General features: G+C 43.0%; 1 protein-coding gene across 6 annotated transcripts in view; it reads right to left on the bottom strand.

The window, feature by feature from the left end:
* Positions 1-3194: 3194 nt before the first annotated feature.
* Positions 3195-24448, bottom strand: part of HPF1 (histone PARylation factor 1) — a 67504-nt gene continuing 46250 nt past the window's right edge. For 4 of the 6 annotated variants that reach the window (XM_085886721.1, XM_085886722.1, XM_085886723.1 and 1 more), the window contains 5 exons: positions 23363-23510; positions 14175-14262; positions 9955-10127; positions 6328-6483; positions 3195-4142 (listed from right to left, as the gene is read on the bottom strand). In XM_085886721.1, the coding sequence (XP_085742847.1) occupies positions 3999-4142; positions 6328-6483; positions 9955-10127; positions 14175-14262; positions 23363-23510 (709 nt within the window). In that variant the 3' untranslated portion in view covers positions 3195-3998. Of the gene's footprint in view, positions 4143-4804; positions 5002-6327; positions 6484-9954; positions 10128-14174; positions 14263-23362; positions 23511-24448 lie in introns of all 6 variants that reach the window. The other 2 variants (XR_015059590.1, XM_085886724.1) reach the window with 2 other exon arrangements.

Here is a 24448-nt window from a genome sequence, read left to right as displayed (position 1 = left end):
AAAATAACACCGAGTCCTTTTTTGGGGAGAAAATGACACCGAGTCCTTTTTTGGGGAGAAAATGACACAGAGTCCTTTTTTGGAAGAAAATAACACCGAGTCCTTTTTTGGGAGAAAATAACACCGAGTCCTTTTTTTGGGAGAAAATAAGTCATTTTTTTGCGAGAAAATGACAGTCCTTTTTATTGGGAGAAAATAAGAGACCTGTTTTGGGCCTTTTTGGGTGAAAATAACACCGAGTCCTCTTTTTGGGGAGAAAATGGCACTAAGTCCTTTTTTTTGGGAGAAAATAACAGGGAGTCCTCTTTTTGGAGAGAAAATAACACCGAGTCCTTTTTTGGGAGAAAATAACACCGAGTCCTTTTTTTTGGGAGAACATAACACCGAGTCCTTTTTTTAGGAGAAAATGACACGGAGTCCTCTTTTTTGAGAGAAAATAACAGGGAGCCCTCTTTTTTGGGAGAAAATAACAGAGACTTCTGTTTTGGGCCTTTTTGGGTGAAAATAAGAGTCCTCTTTTTGGGGTGAATAAAACATGGAATCCTCATTTTTGTGAGAAAACAAAAAATATGACAATAATAATAATGAACATATAGTCCCTATGTTGGCCCCAAGCACATCTGGACTTAGTGAAAGGCAAGCTAATGCTCAAACAATAGAGCAGGAAGGTATGCAACAAAGCTGTGAAGACCGATGATAATTTGGTCCATCAGACCAACGGGCCCACCAGTTGTCCTAAAAACGGGCTGACAGACAAGCTGCAGGATTACTTGCAAGTCAAAATTCACTGTAGTAACAGATAATAATCCACTGCCAAAATAAGTCCTTATCAGAGTCATCTCTGTTGTATTCACCTCCTCCATCCTTTCCCTCACTTCAAATGGTGCCCCAGCTGACTCTGCTTGTGAAAGGCCGAATGCCTCTATTCTGTGCTTCCAAATCTCATGTACCCAACCCCTTGCTCCCTGTAACTGTGCTATCTACTCGCACCTAACTGATTCTGGACAGTCTTTCTTGCCTGAGAGGGTAAAGAGGTTCTGGCAACCCTTGATTGATTCTGCAACTAGACCGGACGGCATCAATTCATGTGTCCTAAAAACCTGCTCTGCTAATCTTACACATCTTTTTGACGTGGAGTCAAAAAATGGATGTTGGCCGACATCACAGCATTACACAAAAATAGAGCCTCTTAACTACATGCCAATTAGCTGACTTTGAATGATCAGACAGGTTACGGAATACATAATCACAGTTGAAATCAAATCATTTTATACAATGGCCCAATCTAGGACCAGCAATTCTGTTTCTGACCTGGTCACTCCACCATGGACATGCTGCTTCTGCACAGCATCTGCAACAATAGATGAAGACATGAAATCAGGGCTATCTGTCTGGCATTTGACAGCCTGGCACCCCACCTTGCTTTGCCTCCAGTATATAAGGCTACGTCATTAGATGGTTTGATGCACTCCACTCTCAAAGTCAGTTCACGGCTCAGAACAGGATCATCCCATCTGCCATCCTTGTCAAGGCTGAAGTTCTCCGAACCAGGCAGCAGCTTCTTTCTTCTCTGCAGACCTTGTTAGAATCAGGAGCTGGTCGAACAGCTGCGATGCGTCATTAACACCGTGACTGCCAACTCTTATAATGCTGTACACACCACTCCCATTTCACAAGCCATCTATGCATGTGCACATACAGTACTATATTTTCAAATTCTACCCTTCAATGAGCAAATCTAACTTCATTTGTTATCCATTGGTGAGGAAATCCCACGGTATGAGAAAACTTAGTGGGACAAGATTTTCAATTCTGTATGCCAGGTACAGTTATCTGGTAGGACTACATTTTAGCACTGAATCGACATTGGTATTACAACATTGCTAATGGTAGATCGTGCGCTGAGTATCAGATGTTTTTCCTTTTTTGCTACTTGTCATTACTCTTCAAAATGACATATGAATGCAGATGAAGTGGCAAAACTTCTCATGGAGACTGATAGTGACGACAGTAATGATGCAGACATGGACTGCCAGCAGATCGTTTGTTGCTTAACCTGGCAAGGCAACATATTCCGTTCGCAATACAATAGCAAAATATTTGCTACGAGAATACTCATCGTGGCAGAATCTGGCACACTCAGTACTACGAGTATACTCGTGGTCGACAGTCAACGTGTTAAACCCTGACAAATCTTGCACTCTTGCTCTGTCTCTCTGAAAGGACCATATGGTGAACTCTCCTATCAACTTCCTTAACAAATCAGTTGTCAAAGTTTTGCCCCTCAAACTTTTGGGCCTCACCATCAACCATGATCTTTCTTGGACAAACTACATACAACTAAGTTTGTTTTCAAAGCCAGCTGATGACTGAATGTTTTCCATCTGGTCAAGTCTTTCCTTCGCAAATCCAAACATTTATCGACTTACAAGGCCTTCGTGCACCGGTCGATGGAGTGCTGTTCTCCCTTTCGTGTTGGTACACCTGCCTCAACCCTCTCACGTCTTTGCTGTGGAGACAAAACCCTCAAAATCGATGGACTCTCCAGTGATGAAGCCAAGTCTCTGGGCCTATTACTCTCACATCCGAGACAGGCCGGTGGCCTCTGTCTTCCACCACCTCCTTTCTGGACTTGCATCCTCTGCTCTTTGCATGTTGTCACCTTCAAGTTTCTTCTGGGTATACATGGTCGGCCAGTAATCCACTTCTGCTGAAATCTCCAAAAATCCAAGTTCACTTCACACCTCCACTAATTTTGCCCTATTTTCTCTCTTACCTGTAGAGCTAACTTTGTTAGTCTGTTCAATGTCATTCGAGTGTCCATGGCTTCAAGCTAGCTGTTTACCTCCTCAGGTAATCCCCCATCCACACTCATTAACCCTTCCAAGATGTACCCTTCCTTTTGAAGTTATTGTGTTTTCTCCCTTGACGCACACTCATACTTCACTTTTTGTTCAACTGACGTTTTATCCCTGGTTTTCCCTTCCTGTTCTTTCAGCTCCTTCTTGCTGTATTTGAGTTTGTATCTTGTTTATTCGCTCCCTATCTTCTTGCACCCTCCTTGCTCTCATTCTTTCTTGAAGTCTTTCTCAGTTGTATCCTTCCACCTTGCTGTCAGTGTGTTCCCCCTCTTTACACAGCTCTGTTTTGTGTTCTTGCTCGTCCACAAGTTTCAACTCTATATCCAAATAAAATTGGCAAAGTATAAGAAAACTTTATTTAAATAAGATAAAAATGAAGTGAAAGTACAGAAGACAAGTTGGAAAAATATAAAGATTGACAGACATGCTGAGAGAGAAAAGTAAAACAAAATAAACACAAAAGTCAAATTCTGACAACACAACTTGCTGAACTCTATGTGTGAGGAATAACTGCCTGGTCAGTTCAAATAATAAACAAACACTCGTTCTATTGACATCCTTTAAAATTCATGAGATTTGAAGGGATTTGGAAAAGGAGTTTGTACAGCTATCTACGTGGCGATGTTGTACGTTGTTATCATCTTCATAATCCGATTATCCAATGAGGTATATGTCATGAGGTATATTACTGACCTCGTTTTTCTTTTTTACAGTTGTCCAACTAAGTGAGTATTCCTGTAATCTAATAACATACACATTCCAAAATAGACAACGAAACACCCCATTTAAAAATCCACTTCAAAGCCATAAATAAACACAAGAACCCTGTACGTAAACTTTCCAGAGATATTATCGTACCACTCACTGGACCACAAGCACCACTGAGTTCCTTTTAAAATGTCATCACAGAGCACACCAACGTCGGCTCGTATTTTGGTGAAACATTCAACAGGGATTTCCCCACAACCGAAGGTAAACATTTGGCGGGTCAACCACACACATAAATGAGGCTGTGGTTAGAAATGATGTGACCCTAAATAACCACTTTCACTCAGGCCGGAAGAACACGTTACACAAACGTGAAATAAACTGTGTATGAGATAGAGGTAGGGTTGGTCCGCCAGGAAACGAGAGTTTTCATTTTGATCTTCGATCCGCAAATTGGTCGGTAGGTGAGGAAAGCCGGGTTACGAGATGGGCGGTGATGATTCTTCCAAAACGTACTCTGCCCAGGAGTGAGTACGCCATGTTGAGAAAGCGAGCGCTCATCTTGTGCAAGTACTGCACACGGCACAGTTACACAGCATCAATACACAGTACACTGAAAGCACCGAAAGCCATCGCTGTAAACAGCAAACTATGACAGCACTCGGTCTCAATAATTCACAACAGGCATGGATCGACCAATAGACCTGAGCAGAGGTGGGGTTCCAGAAAGTTGAACCCCAAAATTCTGATTTTTTTGTCTGTTATCAGGAGCATCATTCCTAAATGGGTATGACAGTTAATCAACAGCCATTTTACCAAAATACACAAAAATAAAATGTTGAAATGTGACCTATTATTTTGGGTGATCTGGAAAATCACCAGACCTCGTGACCTACAACCACTTCTGTTTAAAACTCTGAAAATCCAACTTCACTGCTCACCTCCACTAATTTTGTCCTATTTTCTCTCTTACCTGTAGAGCTATCTTTGTTAGTCTGTTCAATGTCATTCTCGTGTCCATGGCTTCAAGCTGGCTGTTTACCTCCTCAGGTAATCCTCCATCCACACTCATTAACCCAACCAAACATGAAAACCTACACATGAAAACCCAACATGAAAACCTATAATTATGTCTGGTGTTGGCTCAATGGTTAAGGTGGCGGGCTTTGGATCCCAGGGTCCTGAGTTCAAATCCCGCTCAGCTGATTAATTAATACCAGGTGGGGTTAACTCACCTTTCATCCTTCCAAGGTCGGCAAAATGAGTGCCAGCATGCTGGTATACTGTGTTGGAGTGGTGACCCATCCAGGATTGTGTCCAATAGCCAAGGAGTCTGCTAAAGCAGCACCAACGCTCTGCACAGGGTATGGTCCCAATCTCCTCTCCTATAATTACTGCCTCATGCTTTCTTTTCAAGGGTGTGGTTGAATCACTGTATTATCTCACCAGAAAAAAGTTTTGTGCTCAACGCCATCAGATTGTTTTTTCACATCACCATGTTTACGATGAGGCTTGCCAAGTACACTCAACTATGTTTACTCAAATAGAAACTCCAGGTAACAAATACCTAACAAAAGCTGCAGATAAAAAAACCCAATATGAACACAAGATAAAAAACCCAACATGAAAACCAGATAAAAAATAACCCAATATGAACACCAGGTGAAAAACCCCAAAATGAACACCAGGTAAAAAAAAAACCCAAAAAGAAAACCAGATAAAAAACCCAACATGAACACCAGATAAAAAACCCAACATGAACACCAGATAAAAAACCCAACATGAACACCAGATAAAAAACCCAACATGAGCACCAGATAAAAAACCCAATATGAACACAAGATAAAAAACCCAATATGAGCACCAGATAAAAAACCCAATATGAACACAAGATAAAAAACCCAACATGAAAACCAGATAAAAAATAACCCAATATGAACACCAGGTGAAAAACCCCAAAATGAACACCAGGTAAAAAAACCCAAAAAGAAAACAAGATAAAAAAAACCCAACATGAACACCAGATTAAAAACCCAATATGAACACAAGATAAAAAAACCCAATATGAGCACCAGATAAAAAACCCAATATGAACACAAGATAAAAACCCAACATGAAAACCAGATAAAAAATAACCCAATATGAACACCAGGTGAAAAACCCCAAAATGAACACCAGGTAAAAAAACCCAAAAATAAAACCAGATAAAAAAAAACCCAACATGAACACCAGATAAAAAACCCAACATGAGCACCAGATAAAAATAACCCAATATGAACACCAGGTGAAAAACCCCAAAATGAACACCAGGTAAAAAAACCCAACAGGAACACCAGATTTTAAAAACCCAACATGAAAACCAGATTTACAAAACCCAACATGAACACCAGATAAAAAACCCAAAATGAACACCAGATAAAAAATAACCCAATATGAACAGCAGATAAAAAAACCCAATATGAACACCAGATTTAAAAAACCCAATATGATCACCAGATAAAAAACCCAATATGATCACCACATAAAAACCCAAAATAATCACCACATAAAAACCCAAATGAACACCAGATAAAAAAACCCATAATGAACACCAGATAAAAACCCAATATGAACACCAGATTAAAAAAACCCAATATGAACGACAGATTAAAAAACCCCTAATGAACACCAGATAAAAACCCAATATGAACACCAGATAAAAAAACAACCCAATATGAACACCAGATTTTAAAAAAACCCAATATGAACATGACCAGACCTTCCTCGGCCCACATGACTCAGTCCTCTTCAGGTCCAAACTCCTTCCTCGGTCCACATGAGCTGACCACATACAAAGCTTTTGTCGGCAGCTTGATGGAGTACTGCTCTCCCCTCTGAGCTGGTGCTCCTGCCTCTCACCTTCCTCGGCTTCACGCTGTGGAAACCAAGGCATTTCGGATCATTGGTATCTCCCACAATGAGGCTGAGTCTTTGGACCTCTTACCGTCTCACCGCAGGCAGGTCAGTAGTCTTTCTGTCTTCTACTGTCTCCTCTCCGGTCTCGCCCCCTCCCCTGCTGTGTCTGCGATTTGTCCCCACCATATTTCTGCAGGGCGCTCAAGGTCCACCAACACCCCCCTTCTGGTAAAACTATCAAAATCAGGAATCACTGCTCACCTTCACTCCTCTTTTTTCCCGCCTTTGGAATAAACTCCCACACTCTCTTCAATCCCATTCTTCCCTCCAGGCCTTCAAAACAGCTGTTCACTACCACCTCTTATCTTCCCCAATCCAAAACCTCGATCTTTTCAACCCCCGTTAATCCTCCCCAAAGCCACCTCCTTCAAATTCCCTGCTTTCCTTCCTGAGAGTCCCTGTAATGTCCATATTGTATTCCCCGTGTTCCCACGCAATCCCTCTCCCTTCCACAGATCTCCTAATGTCTCTGTTCCCCACCGTTTTGTCCTTCCCACTCCCACCCCTCTTGTCTCATGCCCCCCTTGCTGTGCGTTGTGTGTTAGCTCTCACACGAGCCTCGACAAGATATACAAAAAAGAAAAAAAACTAATCTCAGATTATTATCAATTTGGTTTCAGACCAGATCACTCCACCTTGAACAGGCTGCTTCAACTCACCCAGCAATGGATGGAAGCCCTCAACGCCAGACATGAGATCAGGGCCGTTTCTGTGTTTTCGATAAAGTCTGGAATCCTGCCTTACTCTCCAAACTATCTGCCTATGGCATCCAAGGACAACTCCACAGATGGTTTACAGACTTCCTGTGCTCTCTTAGCCAATGTGTGGCTGTCAACGGAATCCTATTTATACGTATATAATGTATCCCGTTTGGTATCATGTTCTTCTTGTTGAATGGTGATATTTTCCTACGTGCGGAGTTTTCAAATGCAGCGTGGGAAGCGGCCGCTAGAAATGGAAGATTGCTCAACATATGAACACATGGACAGACACCACACTTCACATGATATACGAGATACAGTCGTGGCCAAAAGTATTGGCACCCCTGCACTTTTTTTCAAATAATGCACAATTTCTTCCAGAAAATTGCTGAAATTAAAAATTCCTTTGTTGTCCACATAGGTATTTATTTGGTTTGCAGTGGAACAAAACAAAAAAAAAGCTGATAGAATTACTAAATCGTAGCTTATTCCACACAGAAATCCTAAAATGTCCCTGACAATATTATTGGCACCTTTTAGAAGTTGTGAGAAATAATTAGATTTCAAGCAGGTGATTCTCCTTTACTTTGGAATTTAACTCACCTGTGGTGACTTTCAGGTGCCTGCAATACAAAAATCACTCATTCAACCAGTTTGAAGAGAGAAAAGGAGTCATTCTGCTGTTTTGTGTCACTGTGTGTACCACGATGAGCATGGAGAAAAGAAAGAACACCAGAGAATTGTCTGAGGTCAGACACAAGATTGTCACCAAGCATGGACAATCTCAAGGCTATCAGTCCATCTCCAGAGACCTTGATGTTCCTGTGTCCACCGTACACATTGTTATCAGGAAGTTTAACGCCCATGGCACTGCAGCCAACCTCCCTGGACGTGGCTGCAAGAGAAAACTTGATTGAAGATTGCAGCGAAGGATTGTTCGAATGGTGGAGAAAGCACCTCGATCAACTGCCAAACAAATTCAAGCTGACCTTCAAACACAAGGTACGACAGTTTCAACTCAATGAAAGGGGGTTCTCGGGTAGGAGACCTAGGAGGACCCCACTGCTGAGAGAGACACATCAGAAAGCCCGACTGGAGTTTGCCAAAACACACCTGAACAAGCCAAAATCCTTCTGGGAGAATGTCCTGTGGACAGATGAGATCAAATTAGAGCTTTTAGGTAAAGCACATCATCTCCATGTTTACAGAAAACAAAATGAAGCTTTCAAAGAAAAGAACACTTTCCCTAAAAACATGGAGGAGGTTCAGTGATGTTTTGGGGTTGCTGTGCTGCCTCTATCACTGGGTGCCTTGAAGATGTGCATGGAATCATGAAATCAGGAGATTACCAAGGAAGCATTTTGGAGCGCAATGTTCAACCCAGTGTCAGAAAGCTGGGTCTCTGGTCAAAGGTCATGGGTCTTGCAGCAGGACAACGACCCCAAACACACTTCAAAAAGCACCCGGGAATGGTTCAAGACAAAACACTGGACTGTTCTGAAATGGCCGGCAATGAGTTCGGATCTAAATCCCATTGAACACCTGTGGGTAGATCTGAAAACAGCAGTTGGGAGAAGGCACCCTTCAAATCCGGGAGAACTGGAGCAGTTTGTTCAACAAGAGTGGGACAAACTGCTAGTAGAGAGGTGGAGGAAGCTCATTCATGGATACAGGAAGCACTTGACTGCAGTTATTTTGTCCAAAGGCTGTGATTCCAAATATTAAGTCTCAGGTGTCAATAATTTTATCAATGTCATTTATTTTTATTTTCTGATATAAAAGGATATATTAAGTTCTGAATCAAAAACAAAAGGTTCTGTAATATTAACGGTGAAATAAAGAATTGTGGAGACCAAACACTTTTGTCAATTTCAACTCTATTTTTTAATCGAAAATTGTGAGTTATTTGTAAAAAGTGCAAGGGTGACAATATATTTGCCCACGACTGTCATTTTTGTCTCCAACTCTCAGTGGTGAAGAATCACTAAATTTTCATATCTCGATTGGATTCTTCACCAAAATCGAATAAATTTGTCATCACACAACCAACCTGTCCACCAAGTTTCGTCCAAATCTGTCCATAACCTTTTGAGATATCCTGCTCACAGACACACAGATGGACAGAGAAACAGTCAGACAGACAGAGAGGGGTGAAAATCTGAGTGTTTAGCCTGTCATTAATTTATAACTGACATTTTCAGTGTAATGATAGCCTGGTTGTGGCTTGACAGAGTGAATATATCAGCGTACACATCCACCTGCACAGGCCTTAACTTTGTAATCCTGATAGTTTGGAACAGTTTATCTCTTTTCATGTCGGAGTCCAATTTATCAATTTTGAACGGTCATGAACATGTCACGTGGTACATCCTCGCCCCTTCCTTTCCCCCATTGTGCACACGTTGTACAATTATGTTACTGCAGCAATATATTTGGTCGTTTACCCCAACCCCAAACACTATAAAATACATTACTCAACATAATTAACATGAACATAGGATGGTCGCTCGTTTAAAAAAAATAATAAATAAAAAAATTTGGTTAAAAATGATTCCAATTTCCTTTGCAGACATCATGCGATGTCACACAGCATACACCTTCTCTGGGTAAGCTTTGTATTGCAAACTGATGCTTGTCTTGCCGAGTTAGCCTCAAGACAGAAAGAGATGTCTAAGAAATAGAAAATCCACTCCCAGGTGCGTGTGCAGAGACCTGTTTGTAAAAATTACCTCCGATCCGTGGAGGAAAAGATCCAGGCCCAGCTCAAGCCCCATGCCCGGGTCGCCTTCGTCGTTCGCAAATTCCACGAGAGACGAGAGCTCCACAAGGGGGGAGAAAGCTTGTAACCGTGCAGCGTCATCTTCACTCTTCACTATAGCCGCCAGCATTCTCTGCAAACTCGCTGGAGCACAGGCATGCAGGCTATCAGTGGTGCGTGCCACAGGCCCGGACCACACGCAGAGACGCACGCACATGTGGATTTGCACGTGGAATGGGAGGCAAATTGTAAAAAAATAAATAAATAAATAAAACACACTGCATAAGGCAGTAAGCGAGGCAAAAATAAAAATATAACAAGCATTCGCTCAACCACTCCCGGTTCAGGATTTGCCGCACGTAAATGTTGGATCGCCAGTTTCTCCTTCAAGCTCAAAGCTAAGTTTTCCGGACCAGACCCGTCGTGTCTTTCTGTTACATACTGTATTTGTCCCTGTGTTGATGTTTGTGTTTTTGTCCGATTTTCCGTGTTAAAACATACTTTATTCTGTATCGTCAAATCCGTGTCAGTGTGGCTCAGGCCTCGTCATCGGATAGCCGGCGTGCAAATTCTGTCTCTGCTCCGATGCCACGTGCCTTATTTCACTTATTTTTCTCCAAAGTATCGTCCTTTCAGAATCATCATATTCACATCATCACTTCAAAAAACAAAAAAAAACCTTATTTTCTTCCCTCCAAAGCATGCACTCAATCTGCTGGTATTTCCTGTCGTTCATTCTTCATCTTTTGGTTTTCTCAATATCTTCAAACTGAATCTTCATTGGATGAAACACTTCTTCCTTTAAAAGTTATAAAATGCATTTTAAAAATGCTTCACCTTCCTAATTTCTCTGTGTTCCTCATGATCTTAATCTTATTCATAAGAATTACTTTCCCAACCTGTCAACAAAGTGCTTGGTCCATCAACACTCCTCCAATACCTACAGCACCACATTCCCCCATGCCCTCAACAAAAACTCTTTCCACCCCTCCCATGTCTGATTGAAGGTATCAAACCCCTCCCTGTCAGTAGCCTCCCACACATCTATATGCCCACGTCCTTCCAACGCCACCCCTTCCATGTTTCCCCCTCTTCAGCATCCTCCTTACGCAACCCCCTCAAAGCTTACCCCTCACAGCTTCCCACTGACCCCCACCAACTTATCCTCTTAGCTACCCTCCTCCTACCATATTCTCTCAACTTCCCCCTCATCCCACACCACCCTCTCAGTTGCGCCCCAATAGCATACTCTCCCAGCTTCCCCCCTCATCATGCACCCTCCCAGCTTCCCGCCTCATCATGCACCCTCCTAGCTTCCCCCCTCATCATGCACCCTCCCAGCTTCCCCCTCATCATGCACCCTCCTAGCTTCCGCCCTCATCATGCACTCTCCCAGCTTCCCCCTCATCATGCACCCTCCCAGTTTCCCTCCTCCTCCTGCACCCCAGCTCCCCACACGTCCTGCACCTGGCCAGCTTCCACCCCTTTGCAGCCTCCCCCTTCCACTGACTCCACTATCCCCTCCCCCGACTCCAACCCTCCAAACTTCCCCATCGCCCCGATCCCTCCCAGTTTCTCTTCCACCCTACAACTCCCAGATTCTCACACCCTACCCCCTCTCCTAGGTCCTTTCCACAAACCTGCACCTGGCCAACAAAGCCTCCTCCCTTGTCCCTAACTGTGTGGACTTCACACATCCAAGGCCTCTGCTCCAACCTGACAGATCTCTCAATCCAGGCTGCTGGTGAGAAAATGGACATCTGTTTATCCTTCCTCCCACTGGATATCTCCGACTCCTTGGTGTGTCTTCTCCTTAATGAAAGATCTAAACCCCCACCCTGGTGACAGAGCTGCACTTTACATCAATAACTCAATTTTTCACTGCCCAAGTACTGATCTTACACCTCTCAACTCCAGGAGTAACTTTGGCTGCAACTTCCCTTCCGCTCCCACCTCTTGTTTGGCTGTGCATTGAACTGTCTTCCAAACAGCAATGATGCAATCTACATCTGTCTCTGTCTCTCACACATGGACCAACTTTTAACCACTTATCCCAACTTTCTCTTCCTCACACGTGGTGATTTAAATCATCACCATGCCAATTGGCTGGGTGTTGGTATATCTCTATCTCTATCTCTCTCCAGCCATGGCACTTCAGCAAAGGACTTCTGTGACTCCATGGGACGGACTCAATATGTGACCTTTCCGACCCGGATTTGTCCCAATGGCAAATCTTCCCTAATGGACTTGATGATGGATGACAAACTTCCCCTCAAATGCTCTTCCTCTGCTCCAATTGGTTTATGTGATCATGCGGTTGTGAGACTCAACATCTCTCTGGTGATTCAGAGAGAGAGAGAGAGAGCTGCCTCAGCGCTGGTGAGTCTGGAAGTTCATTCGGGTCGATTGGCCGGGAGTGCAAGCAGCCATCTCTCTTCAGGACTGGTCTCCTATATCTCGAGCTCCTGATGTTAATTCAGCCTGCGAATTATTCCACAGAAACCTGCTCTCCTCTCTCTCATGCACCGATTCCTCCCATCTCATCTTCACTTATCCTCCCCTTCTTCCCGCCCATGGTACACTAAATCCATTGGTGAGGCAGTTGCTCTGAAACAACTTGCCTTCTCTTCCTAGAAAGCACATCCAACTGAAGGCAATCTCAGATAATTCCACAAAGGTCCACAACAAGCGCATGTCCACTCTCAGGAGAGCCAGAAAACAACATCTCTCCAACCTCAAGAATTAAACTTTCAAACTTGTCTCCCTCTAAAACCTGGTGGTGCCTTGTTAAGTCTGTCACTGGTGTCTGCCCCCCCCCTCCATCCCGCCTTCCCTCACTTCAAACGACACCACAGTCGACTCCGCTCGTGAGAAGGCCGAATGCCTCAAATCTTGTGTCCCTAATCACACACTCTCTGTGCCCACCCAGCCCAATCACACCCAACTGCTCCTGGAACGTATATTTTGCAACTAAGAAGGTGGATAAGTTTTGAGCAACCCTTGACCGATTCTGCTGCTGGAATGGATGGCATTTGGTTGTGGAAATTGCGTGTGGTCATACGGTGGTTAGATGAATGCCGGCAGTCTCCAAGTCTCCATTATGCTCAGCAAACGTAGCGACGGGAGTCATGGTGAAAGTTCAACCGAGATGGAAGTGGCCAATGCTCCTCGGAATTCGGGTTGAAAATCCCGGCGGGAAATACATCATGAAATGTTGATTTCCAGCAGATGAAAAATACCAAGTCAGGGAAATACGAAAGTTCATCTGTGGTGATTTCACCGAGATTCAGCTGATGTCCCTCGAAACCTGGGTCAAATGCAAAGGCCGACGAAGTCGGAACATTCGTCTGGTCGACGCGAGTGATCTGCGGGAAGCAAGTAGGAACCGCTGATAATCACGAGGGAAAAACGAAGAAAACGAGGAAGGACAAAGACATCTGTCTCTCCAGATGACAACCAAAAGAACCGAGAACCGAGATGACAAAGACAACCAAAAGAACCGAGCAGCACTGGTACTTCTTAAAGCTTCACCATCCCGTGGCACCTCGCCTTCATGCGAGTCTTCTTCTTCTTCTTCCTTAAATCCATTTTCCTGCAATCCTGCAATAAATCCAATCCATAGATTAATCCAATCTAACACCCACCCCCCTCTCACTCCAGACTTCAAGACAGCCGTTTCCCACATTCTCAGATCATCCACCAACCAAAATCAAGATCTTTTCTACACCCATTAACCTTTCCCAAGCCCACCTCATTCCAAATTTCCAGTCTTTCCTTTCTAAGAGTTTGTTTCTGTTTCCACCTTGTCGAACCTGTGTGCCTCATTCTTTCCCCCCATCCATTATTTGTCAAAGTTTCCCTCTATTTTGTCCTTCAACCCTGCTGTTGGTGTGTGTTCTCTGGTCTCTATGTTATTCCTTTTGTTCTGTTACGTTCTACGTTTTTGCTCCTCAATGAGCCTTGACTTTGTTTCCAAAAACAACACTGAGGTTGAAAAAAAAAACTTCCAAAAGCCTCGATTGGGATGAAGATAAATGCAACACTCTACTCCAAAGCGGTGTGTCTAATACCCGCTCATCGAGACCCATCGTACCACTGTAGCAGCTCACAAGAAAATGTCAATCATCTTTTCAGGTCATTCACCGTTTCCATGGTGAAAGAATAAAATAAATCATAAACAAGGGTTCTAACCATTGGACTCCGGCAGTTCTCGATAGCCAACACCTTGTGCATCCACTGGAACCACAATCCCTGCACCATGGAACGTCCTTGATACGACCTGGATTCAGACACAATGACAACTTTCTTAAACATCAAGAACGTGAATCCTCTTTTAAAATAAGTGCAACCATGTGTTCCAATGTGTACAAGTGAGGGAGAAAACAAAACCCTCAAAAATTTTTTCCATACTGTAATTCAACAATTGGGTGCATAAACACAAAAAGAAACAAAAAACATTTAACTTTTTTGAATGTTAAAAAACACAAAAAACGACCATTCACAAATCAAGTTTTCATCATTAGGTGAACAAGGGGAATAAATGGAGAAACCTTCACCAAAAAAATATCTGAGACAAACAAGCGATGCGCAATGCAGGGGGTGAATAAGATGGATACAGAAGCAAAATTTGGGGTGGGAGGATTCAAGGGGTGTAGAAAAGATCATGATGTTGGATGGGGGATGATCTGAGATGGTGATGAACAGCTGTCTTGAAGACCAGGAGGGGAAATTGAGAGTGAAGAGAGTGTGGAAGTTGATTCCACAGGTGAGAAAAAGAAGGAACAAAGTGGTGTTTGGTCTCTATTTTTGGAGCCTGGTGTATTCTTCTCGCTGTGGTGTTTTCCAGTTACTTTTTCATGAATGAACAGTGCTGCTGCAAAGCACACAGTAATGACTTCCTAAAATGGGGATGGTGTGTGTGTGTGTGTGTGTGTGTGTGTGTGTGTGTGTGTGTGTGTGTGTGTGTGTGTGTGTGTGTGTGTGTGTGTGTGTGTGTGTGTGTGTGTGTGTGTGTGTGTGTGTGGTTGTTGTTGTTGATTGGTATCTACATATACGGGTTCCAGAATGTGGAATGGATTCCTCCCAGGGTGGGCTCAAAGTGTCCACCTTCCTTTCGGTAAGGGGTCACGATTCATCGATCAAGATGTGAAGTTTTCTGTTTTCAAAGTTTTGTGCCGAGGGCTCTCTTCAGGATCGTCACTGAGCCCCGGACAGCTTCCAACTGTAGTTTGTTTGTAATAATATTCCCAGAGATGGTTTTTAATATCTTTGTGAGGTTCTTCATCATCGTTCCCATCGCTCCAGCTATCACTGGTAAAACTTTGGCATTCAACTTCCTGGATTTTTCCACTTCATGCTTGAGGTCTTGGTATTTGGTTATATTCTTGATTTCTGCATCGTTCAGTCCAAAATCACTGGTATTAACGCCTCAATGAGCAATGCCTTCTTCGCTTGTTTTATACCTAAGTGCGATATCTGGTCGCAATGCTTTGTTTTCGATGTTCACGCTTGATGGGATCATTAGATCGTACATGAGCGATAATTCAATGTTTTCAGTGATTGCTTTTTGGTTCATTTCCCCACAGATTTTCTGGAACTGGGATATCAAAGTTTTTGCAGATGTGCCGGCGGATTACTTTCCAAACTCTGTTGTGTGTACAGCTGTTCTGACATGAGTTTTTATTTTTCTGTTCAGTCATTCCCTTTGCAAATATCTCTCTATCTCTCGAAATCTCTATCTCTCCCTACCCCCTGGCAGTCTGTGAGCTGCATGTGGCGTCATGGCGGCTGTGTGGTTTTGGTGAGCTGGGAACTGCCTTTGCTGTTGGTTGTTACCCTCTTTCGCATCGTTTCTCACCCCCACCCCCTTGTTTGTTCGGTTCATATCATTATTATTTTGTGTATCATTCCTTTTGTGATTAAACTTCTCCCCCCGTGTTATTCTTTCCCTCATCGAGGAGAAAGAGAGAGAGAGAGAGAGAGAGAGAGAGAGAGAGAGAGAAAGAGAGAAAGAGAGAAGAAAGAGAGAAAGAGAGAATGTGGTGTGATCGTGAGTGAATTATTTGCTTTCCATTGTTTCCGCATGTTTACATATTGCTTTGTTTAACGTGACTTGAGCCGTTTTCAGTTATTTACATTTCCCTCTTCCGTTGTTATTTTTAACACGGCCGACATGACGAGTGTTCGTTCTCGCGGCACCGTATTCAGGTCATGAAGTCGGAAGCATGGCCTCACGTGCGTCCCTCCTGCCCACGTGGCGGTCGAAACGATTATTATTGCCGTCGGTGGAATTATCGGCGCTGAGAATGTCCTCGCAGCGTCGAGAATGAACAAGAAAGTTGTTGTTTTTGTTTTACAAGAACGTATGACGGCGAGTGTTGTGGAATCAGGCTTATCCGTCGAGCCAGACATTTTCATTCCAGTTTCCCCGCTCGATTCTCCGTCAGTAAAGGTTATTATTATTTCCAATACTCCACCCTACCTGGAGAATGAAAAAATAGAACTTGCCCTTCGCCCTTTTGGTACAGTCGTGTCTCACATTTCAATGGTTCCCTAACGGTGCCGCGATGATCATTTTAAACACGTTTATTCCTTCAGACGTCAACTCTTCATGGTTTTGAACGAGAACCGTCGTGATCTTGACGTCAGTTTCACAATTAAACATGAAAATTACAATTATCAAATGTACGCAATAACACAGGTGTTCACGTGTTATGCCTGTAATCAGCACAGACATCTGAGAAGGGATTGCCCAGGTAATCCCCAAGAAACTAATTCAGCATCAAATGAGAACACCGTGCTACCTGAAGGACTGGAGCCTCTTCCTTCATCTGAAGGACAGCAATCCCTTCCTTCACAACATTCCCATCCGGCAGAGATAAGAAATGCTGATGCTGGTTTCACCGTTGTTACCCGGAATAAAGCACAGAAGCGTGAATTTGATAATAAAATGAAGAGTCGGGTGGAACCTAAAAGGTCTCCTTCTTATGCGCAAGCTGTCACAGCACCTGTTCAAAAATTACCTGAACTCGTTCCCACCGACTCATCTCCCGAGCAGCCTTGTACCCTCGTTATTGGTACACGTGAAACTGTTGTTCCCAGTGTGCCCAATGTACCTGAGATCTCTTGTGAAGTTGATGAAACCTCCCCCCCCCCCACCCCAATGTGCAGTTGCTATAGTTGATGTTGATATACCGGATGTACAAATTTATTGTCATGTAGAGGTGGGTGCACCTCTGACACCTGATCAAATTGCTGCTGAAAATCAGCAGGGGCTTGCGGTTGCTAGCATGGGATGAGTCTGATGGGAAATCCTCTGTGGTCTCGGCTACAAGCGACGCTAGCGAGTCCTCAGTTTCTCTCAAAACCTTGAGGTCGATTCCTCAGTTTCTCCGAATGCCATTCATGCTTTCTTACACAAAGGTTTTAGGAAAAATAGGGTCAAAATTAAAGACCATTTTCCAGTTATAGAAGATTTTATTCAAGTGGCTTGAATAATGATTTCTAGGCCTGACAGATATAAGGTTGGAGACCCTCAACGTCACCGGTTAAGAAAATTTCTGAGTTACACTCGGAATGAACCTAAAGATCATGGCTGATCCATTCTTTGCCAGCAAATCCTTATAGAAGAAACTATCCATTGCTCTCCTAAATATCAATGGTGGTTGCACGTCTCTTCGTAAAGTGCAACTTAAACAGCTAGTTGAGTGTAACAAGGTTGATATCTTACTCCAACAAGAAACTCACTTTTCTGATGATTCTTCAACTGAGTGGGAACTGTTTGTTAAAGGACATTGCTTTTTCAGTAGTCTTTCAAGTCCGATTGCTGGGATAGCCATCTTTTTTTTCAGCAAACTCTTCCTTTAAAGAAATTGTGAATGGATATTTAGCTTCCCTGACCTTCTCAATCAGTAAACACCCTTTTACAATAGTCAATGTGTATGCACCAAATACAAATGCTGAAAGATCTTCCTTCTTTGGCCGTCTTGATTCGTTTCTTGCTGGTGTTCCTCTTGACCACTTCCTATGTCTTGGAGGAGATTTTAATTGCACCCTAAACCCCTCCCTTGATAGGAATGGAGCTGAGCCGTATGTAGCCAGCACGAGATCTCTTGTTCACTCCATCTCAAGATTCAAGTTGACTGATATTTGGAGATTGCAACATCTGACGCAGCAACAATTTACTTGGTGTCGCTACTCCAACAATTTAGTGCCCCTAACTTGACTTGATAAATTCTATGTTTCCGATCACTTCCTTAACCTCGTCCTTCCTTATCCATTACTTCTATTCTCCCATCTGGGTTTTCTGATCACCATGTAGTTGTAATGCGGTTTCAATTGCCATTTGTTAAGGTGGTGAGTCCATATTGGAGTTCAATACAGCACTCTTGCAAAACAAGTTCTTTGTTTCTTCTTTTAAGACCTTTTGAGTGTATTACATCACAATGGATCAGGAATTCTCTTGCTTATGTCAGTGGTGGGACAACGTTAATGCTCAAATTAGAATCTTTTGTCAAAATTTCTCACAACACAGTACTCGAGATCGTGACGTCGATATAGACCAGGTGAAGACACAAATTCTTCACTTGCAAAACAAGATGTCCTCTTCTAATAATAATGGGCAGCGACAAATGTTGTATGAAAAGAAAGCCCTTTTGAATGAATTATTGGCTGAGCGTGCAAAAGGTTCACTTCTTCCGATGAGAATGGTTCACTTGCAACAACTGGATACTCCGAGCAGGTTCTTCTTTAAGCTTGAAACTGCCTCAAAAAAAAATCATAAACAAATACTGTCCTTGCGTTCTGCTGACGGAAGGATTTTGATTGATCCGAGTGACATTAAACTTACGGATAAAAAAATTCCTTTTCTCACCTCTACTCCTCTAAGCCCACTTCCCGAGGCCAAACACTATCATTCACTGATCCACTGCCGACACTTACTGAATCCCAGAACTTGACTGTTGTTCTTGACTGTTGAGGGTGAAATAACATTCGATGAACTTGCTAGTGTTGTTAAAACAATGCCCACCAATAGAGCACCTGGTATAGATGGGTTGCCAGTTGAATTCCACAGCACCTTCTGGGATCTGCTGGGACAGTGTCTATTAATTGTATTTTTAGAAAGTATAAAGACTGGTGAACTTCCCTTAAAGCTGTAGACGTGCTATCATTTCATTAATTCCGAAAAAAAGGAGATCTTCAACTTGTTGAGAACTGGCACCCGATCTCTCCACTTTGTGTTGATTATAAAATCCTGTCCAAGTTATTTACCAATCGCTTAAAGACTTTAATTGGGCACATTGTATCTCCTGACCAGTCTTATTGTAATCCCGGTTGATCGATATTTAACAATATTTTTTTCTGTTCGTGATTTGATTTCTATTTGTTATTGTCAGAATGTTAACACTCGCCTGATCTTTCTTGATCAACAAAAGGCTTTTGATAGTGTTGACCATCCATATTTATTTGAAGTTTTGAAGGGGTTTGGGTTTGGTCCTTTCTTTATTTCTTGGATTAAATCACTGTATCACAACAACTTCAGTTTAATAAACATCAACAATAGTTTATGTTCAACTTTCCCAGTTCAGCGAGGTATTAGACAAGGTTGCCCTCTCTCTGGGTGCCTGTATTCCCTTGCTATTTAACCATTGCTGATTCATCGACGTAAAAAGCTTTCTGGTTTTTCGGTGGCACCTCTTGTTAATCCTGTTAAGGTGCTTGCATATGCTGATGATGTGCGTGTGTGTGATTGTCAACACTCAGTCTGACATTGCTGTCCTTAAAAGTGCTCTACATGAATTTAACCTGGCATCTTCTGCTACTGTTAATTGGAGCAAGAGTAAAGCCTTGTGTCTTGGTCCTTCAGGGTTATTTATCCCACCTTCTCTGCCTAAAGCCTTGCAGTGGAGGTATGATGGTGTAAAGCATCTTGGAGTGTCCCTTGGGAATGAGACCTTCTTTTCAAAGAACTGGGATCAACTGGTTGATCAAATATCTCACACCCTTAATCGTTGGAAAAGGTTGTCCAGCCTCCTGTCTTATAGAGGTCGAGTGCTAATAATTAACAACTTGGCCGCTTCCAAACTCTGGCATCGGATGACTGTCTTACACCCCCCCCCCCAAATCACAAATCATTAATTTGCAACGAATCCTTGTGGAATTTTTCTGGAATGGCATGCACCGGCTTCGAGCAGATCTGAGTTTCCCGCCAGCAATAGGTGGTCAAGGGCTTGTGGATATTACCAGCAAAATACTGTCATTCCTGCTGACTACCTTGCGTCAACTTCTGTACAAGGACGTCCTGTCTTGGCGGCCCCTGGCTTCTTCCTGTCTGCATGCTGCAGCAAGCCGGTAAGCTCAGATGCGGCCCTGAGCTCTTCCTACTTGACCTGCGGCGAATGGACACCTCACTACTGCCCTCCCTCTATCAAAGTCTCCTGAATGCCAGTCAGTGCGTCATTCCAGTATGAAACAAGGACTCGTATAAATTTTGTAATCTTATGTGTGAACCTGTCTTTTACAACAGCCTGTTCCATCATGACTACCAAATTCGGTCCCTAATTCAATCCTTCATTGAATCTGGTTTCTTCCTTGTAAGGGACTTCGTTAATCATACTTATTCTGGGTGGCAGACCCTGAACCAGAATTTGGAAGTCTGCCATGTCAAGTCAGCTCGTTTAATTGGACATATTCTACATTTAATTGTTAAAGTTTTCAATTGTCGTGGCCTCCATTGCATGGTGCTCAAGATACAAGTACAACACACCCTGACTTCCCTGGCTTTTGTTTTTATAGTGCTCCCTCCACAAAGCCTTTACAAACCTGTACAAAGACTGCTCTGTATGTGCAATGTCTTAATGGTGTTATTTCTGCCAACCGCGATAGTACACTGACCACCCACTGGAAAGAACTTCTGCCCACAGGGGTTTCATCATCTCCTGTCTGGTCCTCCATGTAGACGTCACCTGTGTCAAAACATGCTGGAGACACAGAGTGGAGGCTCCCACACCACTCCTTACCTTCAAACGTGTTTTTTTTTTTAAAAGACTGAACCTTGCCTTATCTGATGAATGTCCTTTTTGCCGACACTCCGAGGACATTTTCCATGCTTATGTTGGATGCCAAAGGCTGGTTCCGCTTTTTCAACTCTTGAATTTTCTTTTCCAGAGATTTGGTTTGTGCTTTTCTTTCCATTATTTTGTTTACTGTGTGCCTGTATCTTGCAAGAATGTCGGATCTCAAGTTGCAAATTTCCTGCTCGCTGAAGTAAAGCTCTCGATATTCATTCCTCGAAAGAGAATGATTTTGGGTGTTAATTCAGAATGCAGTGCCTTGCTCGCCTTTAAATGCTCTGTACGTGCCCCGTCTTAAACTTGAATTTCATTTTTACCGATAGATGTCTCAAGTTAATGATTTCTTGAAGAAATGGTGCAAAGTTGAAGTTTTGTGCAAGGTGGAGGGAGATTAATCATCTTTGCCACTTTAATGAGTCATGTATTCCTGTTCCTTAATTGTTCATCTACATTGATTGAAATTGTTTATTACTTGTTTCTTTTATACTTTCTGTAATAAAAAAAAAGATTCCAAAAGTGTGTGTGTGTGTGTGTGTGTGTGTGTGTGTGTGTGTGTGTGTGTGTGTGTGTGTGTGTGTGTGTGTGTGTGTGTGTGTGTGTGTGTGTGTGTGTGTGTGTGTGTGTGTGTGTGTGTGTGTGTGTGTGTCAATTGCACCCTGACTTCACACACGTATGTCTGATAATTACGTACTATTGGAATGTACTTTTCAACCCTTTGGACCGCTGAGACCCCATAACCGTTGAGAACACCATTGAAGATCCCAAAATAACCAAAAGAAGCAGATGACACAAAAGTCCTTGAGGACCCAAAAGACCCATAATACCCCAAGGACCGTGAGGACTCAAAATATTAAAAAAGACCCACAAGACGCATGAGACCCTTTAAGACCCTCAATATGTATTTTACATTGAAGACCGTTTTAACACTTTAGACACCTTTAGATCCCTTCCCCCTGAAGACATTTGATACCCTTTGATCCCTCGAACCTTTAGACCTTTACACTGCTCAAGTCCCTTTCGACCCCTCAGACCTTAACACCATTCAGACCCTTTACACCCTTCAGACATATTATACCCTTGACCATTTAGAGCTTTAGACCACTTGGACCTTTTTATATCTGTCTCTGTCTCTCTGGCTTTGTTCCTTATGCTCGGTCACATCTTTTAAGTTACACACTCCAAGCTCGTGATGCAAACACACGGTGTGTGGGAGTTAACATAGGCTATGTGGCTGCAGCCTCACACGGGAGTGTGTGGGGGCGGGCTGGTGGGGGAGGGGTGTAAATTACAGATGTAAATTTGTACCGTGAGGCACCACCTAGTGGTGGCGGCAGAAGGTATTAAAATTTCCATTTTTACCTGGGCAACGCTGAGGTTAAAGCATTCTTTGCACGGGTAAATTTGTTTTCATTCACTTCTCCACCACCCCTAACCCCCCCCCCCACCCAAACAAACAAACAAAAAAACCCCGCAGGGGCCTGTCATTTTGTGTGACATTTCTAGTGGAAAGGGAACATCAGGATGAACGGGGGTCAAATGGGGGGGGGGGGTGGAGCGGTATATGAGGAGGGAGACGGGGAGGGGGTGGGGAGTCAGGGTTAAAGCACTCTATGCATGGGTACATTTGTCTTCCTTTCCTTCTCCTTTTCGCCCAAATTTTTTGGCAAAGAGCATGACTAATTGGTCCATCAACGAAGCAACGGGTCGCCGCGTTAATACAATGATAGCAGAGATAAAAGTTGGTTTTCAGGACAATTTTGGTTGCCCATTTCGAACCTATTTTCTCAAATATCTTAAGTTCAAGTTAGCGAAATGGTTTATATAGCAATAATAGCATGCACTGTCAAATGCAAATTCTATAATGAACACATTTCGTCATCATCAATACAACAGGTTTCATATGCCTCACATCAATCATTTAAAAAGTTAAGGTCAACTTTCAGAGATATGTCACACATAGGTGGCCATCTTGGAAAATGACCACCAAAAGGGTGTTTAACTGTGGAGCCCAGATGTCCATCACATTGTTTCAGACATTCTAGGGACGAGGCGAACTGAAAAAAAACACAGTGGGGCCTCGCCACTCCTTTTGGTAATCAAACCTCGAAATTCGACACCTATCTCACAGACTACATCAGTGCCAGTCGATGCATTGAAATCCCCCAAGACGAGAAGAGCATCTTTCTCCTGTACTTTCCACCCAAAATAACATGGAAAAAAAAACACAAACTCCAGTTACATTACAGGTTCCCTCGGTTCAATGCAACGAAAACCAGTCAGTACAATTTAAAATAAAAACAGACCCACCTTCCTGTCTCGAGCTTTCAAGCTCTTCGATTTCTGATCTGTGGAATAACCGAGCTCAGTTCCAATTTGTGACAACTTCCGCTCCAGCTCCTCGGCCTTTGTTCTATCCTTTATACGTCCTTCACGCTTTTGCCGAAGCAGCAACAGCCTGGAAGACAAATCTGCATCGCATAAACATCTTTTATAATAATAAATGTGTGTGTGTGTGTGTGTGTGTGTGTGTGTGTGTGTGTGTGTGTGTGTGTGTGTGTGTGTGTGTGTGTGTGTGTGTGTGTGTGTGTGTGTGTGTGTGTGTGTGTGTGTGTGTGTGTGTGTGTGTGTGTGTCCGCTGTTTCTCGACAACCACTGGTCCGATCTAATTGAAACTTGCCAGGTATATTTCTGGGGACCTGAGGATGTGCCGTTTCAAGATTTGATAATAATCGGACAAGTGCTTCCCAAGTTATGGCCATTAATTTACCAAACCAATGACAAGACACGTTGCTGCGTAGGCATGGCCGATGGGGAAAGAGCGCCATTTAGTTACCGTGGCGTAGGAGTGGCAATGGTCAATGGCAGCGAATGTCATGGCAAGCAAAGACAGGGAGGTAAACTTGATTTTAATTTGGATTTTAATTAACTCTGTGTGTGTAAGTATCACAGCAGTTGTTACTTCAATGCAAGCGATAATTCGTGGAATGCATGTGAACATTCCGTACGGGCACGCACCACTTCCGGATACTGATGACTTACTGTATTATAATAATTTCTCGATTTCTTATGCACATTTATAGATAAACACAATGCCCCAATCCAGTCGTCGTTTACGAGAGCGAAGGAACGGCCTGTGTGGTTGTTTGAATGTTTTTTTTTGCACGTACAGCCATGCACGTATGAGCACGTACTAGTAAGAATAATTATGTGAAATTGACAAAGCATGAAACTTTACTCTTTTTTTTTTTAACTGTTTGGAGCATTATATTGAGTGAAGAAAAAAATTAAGGAAGGTACTGAAAGTGTAACTTTATTGAGCGCAACAAAAATAATTAAACAGCGGGATCGCTGTGAAAGCGAAAAAAAAATTAAATTCCAGTTTGCAATGCATGT

Source organism: Eptatretus burgeri, chromosome 6 (genome assembly GCF_056783735.1).
Source record: "Eptatretus burgeri isolate ZD-2024b chromosome 6, Ebu_testis_v1, whole genome shotgun sequence".
NCBI lineage: Eukaryota > Metazoa > Chordata > Myxini > Myxiniformes > Myxinidae > Eptatretus > Eptatretus burgeri.
The sequence above is the reverse complement of the archived record's forward strand: the minus strand, read 5'-3'. Positions and strand labels throughout refer to the sequence as shown.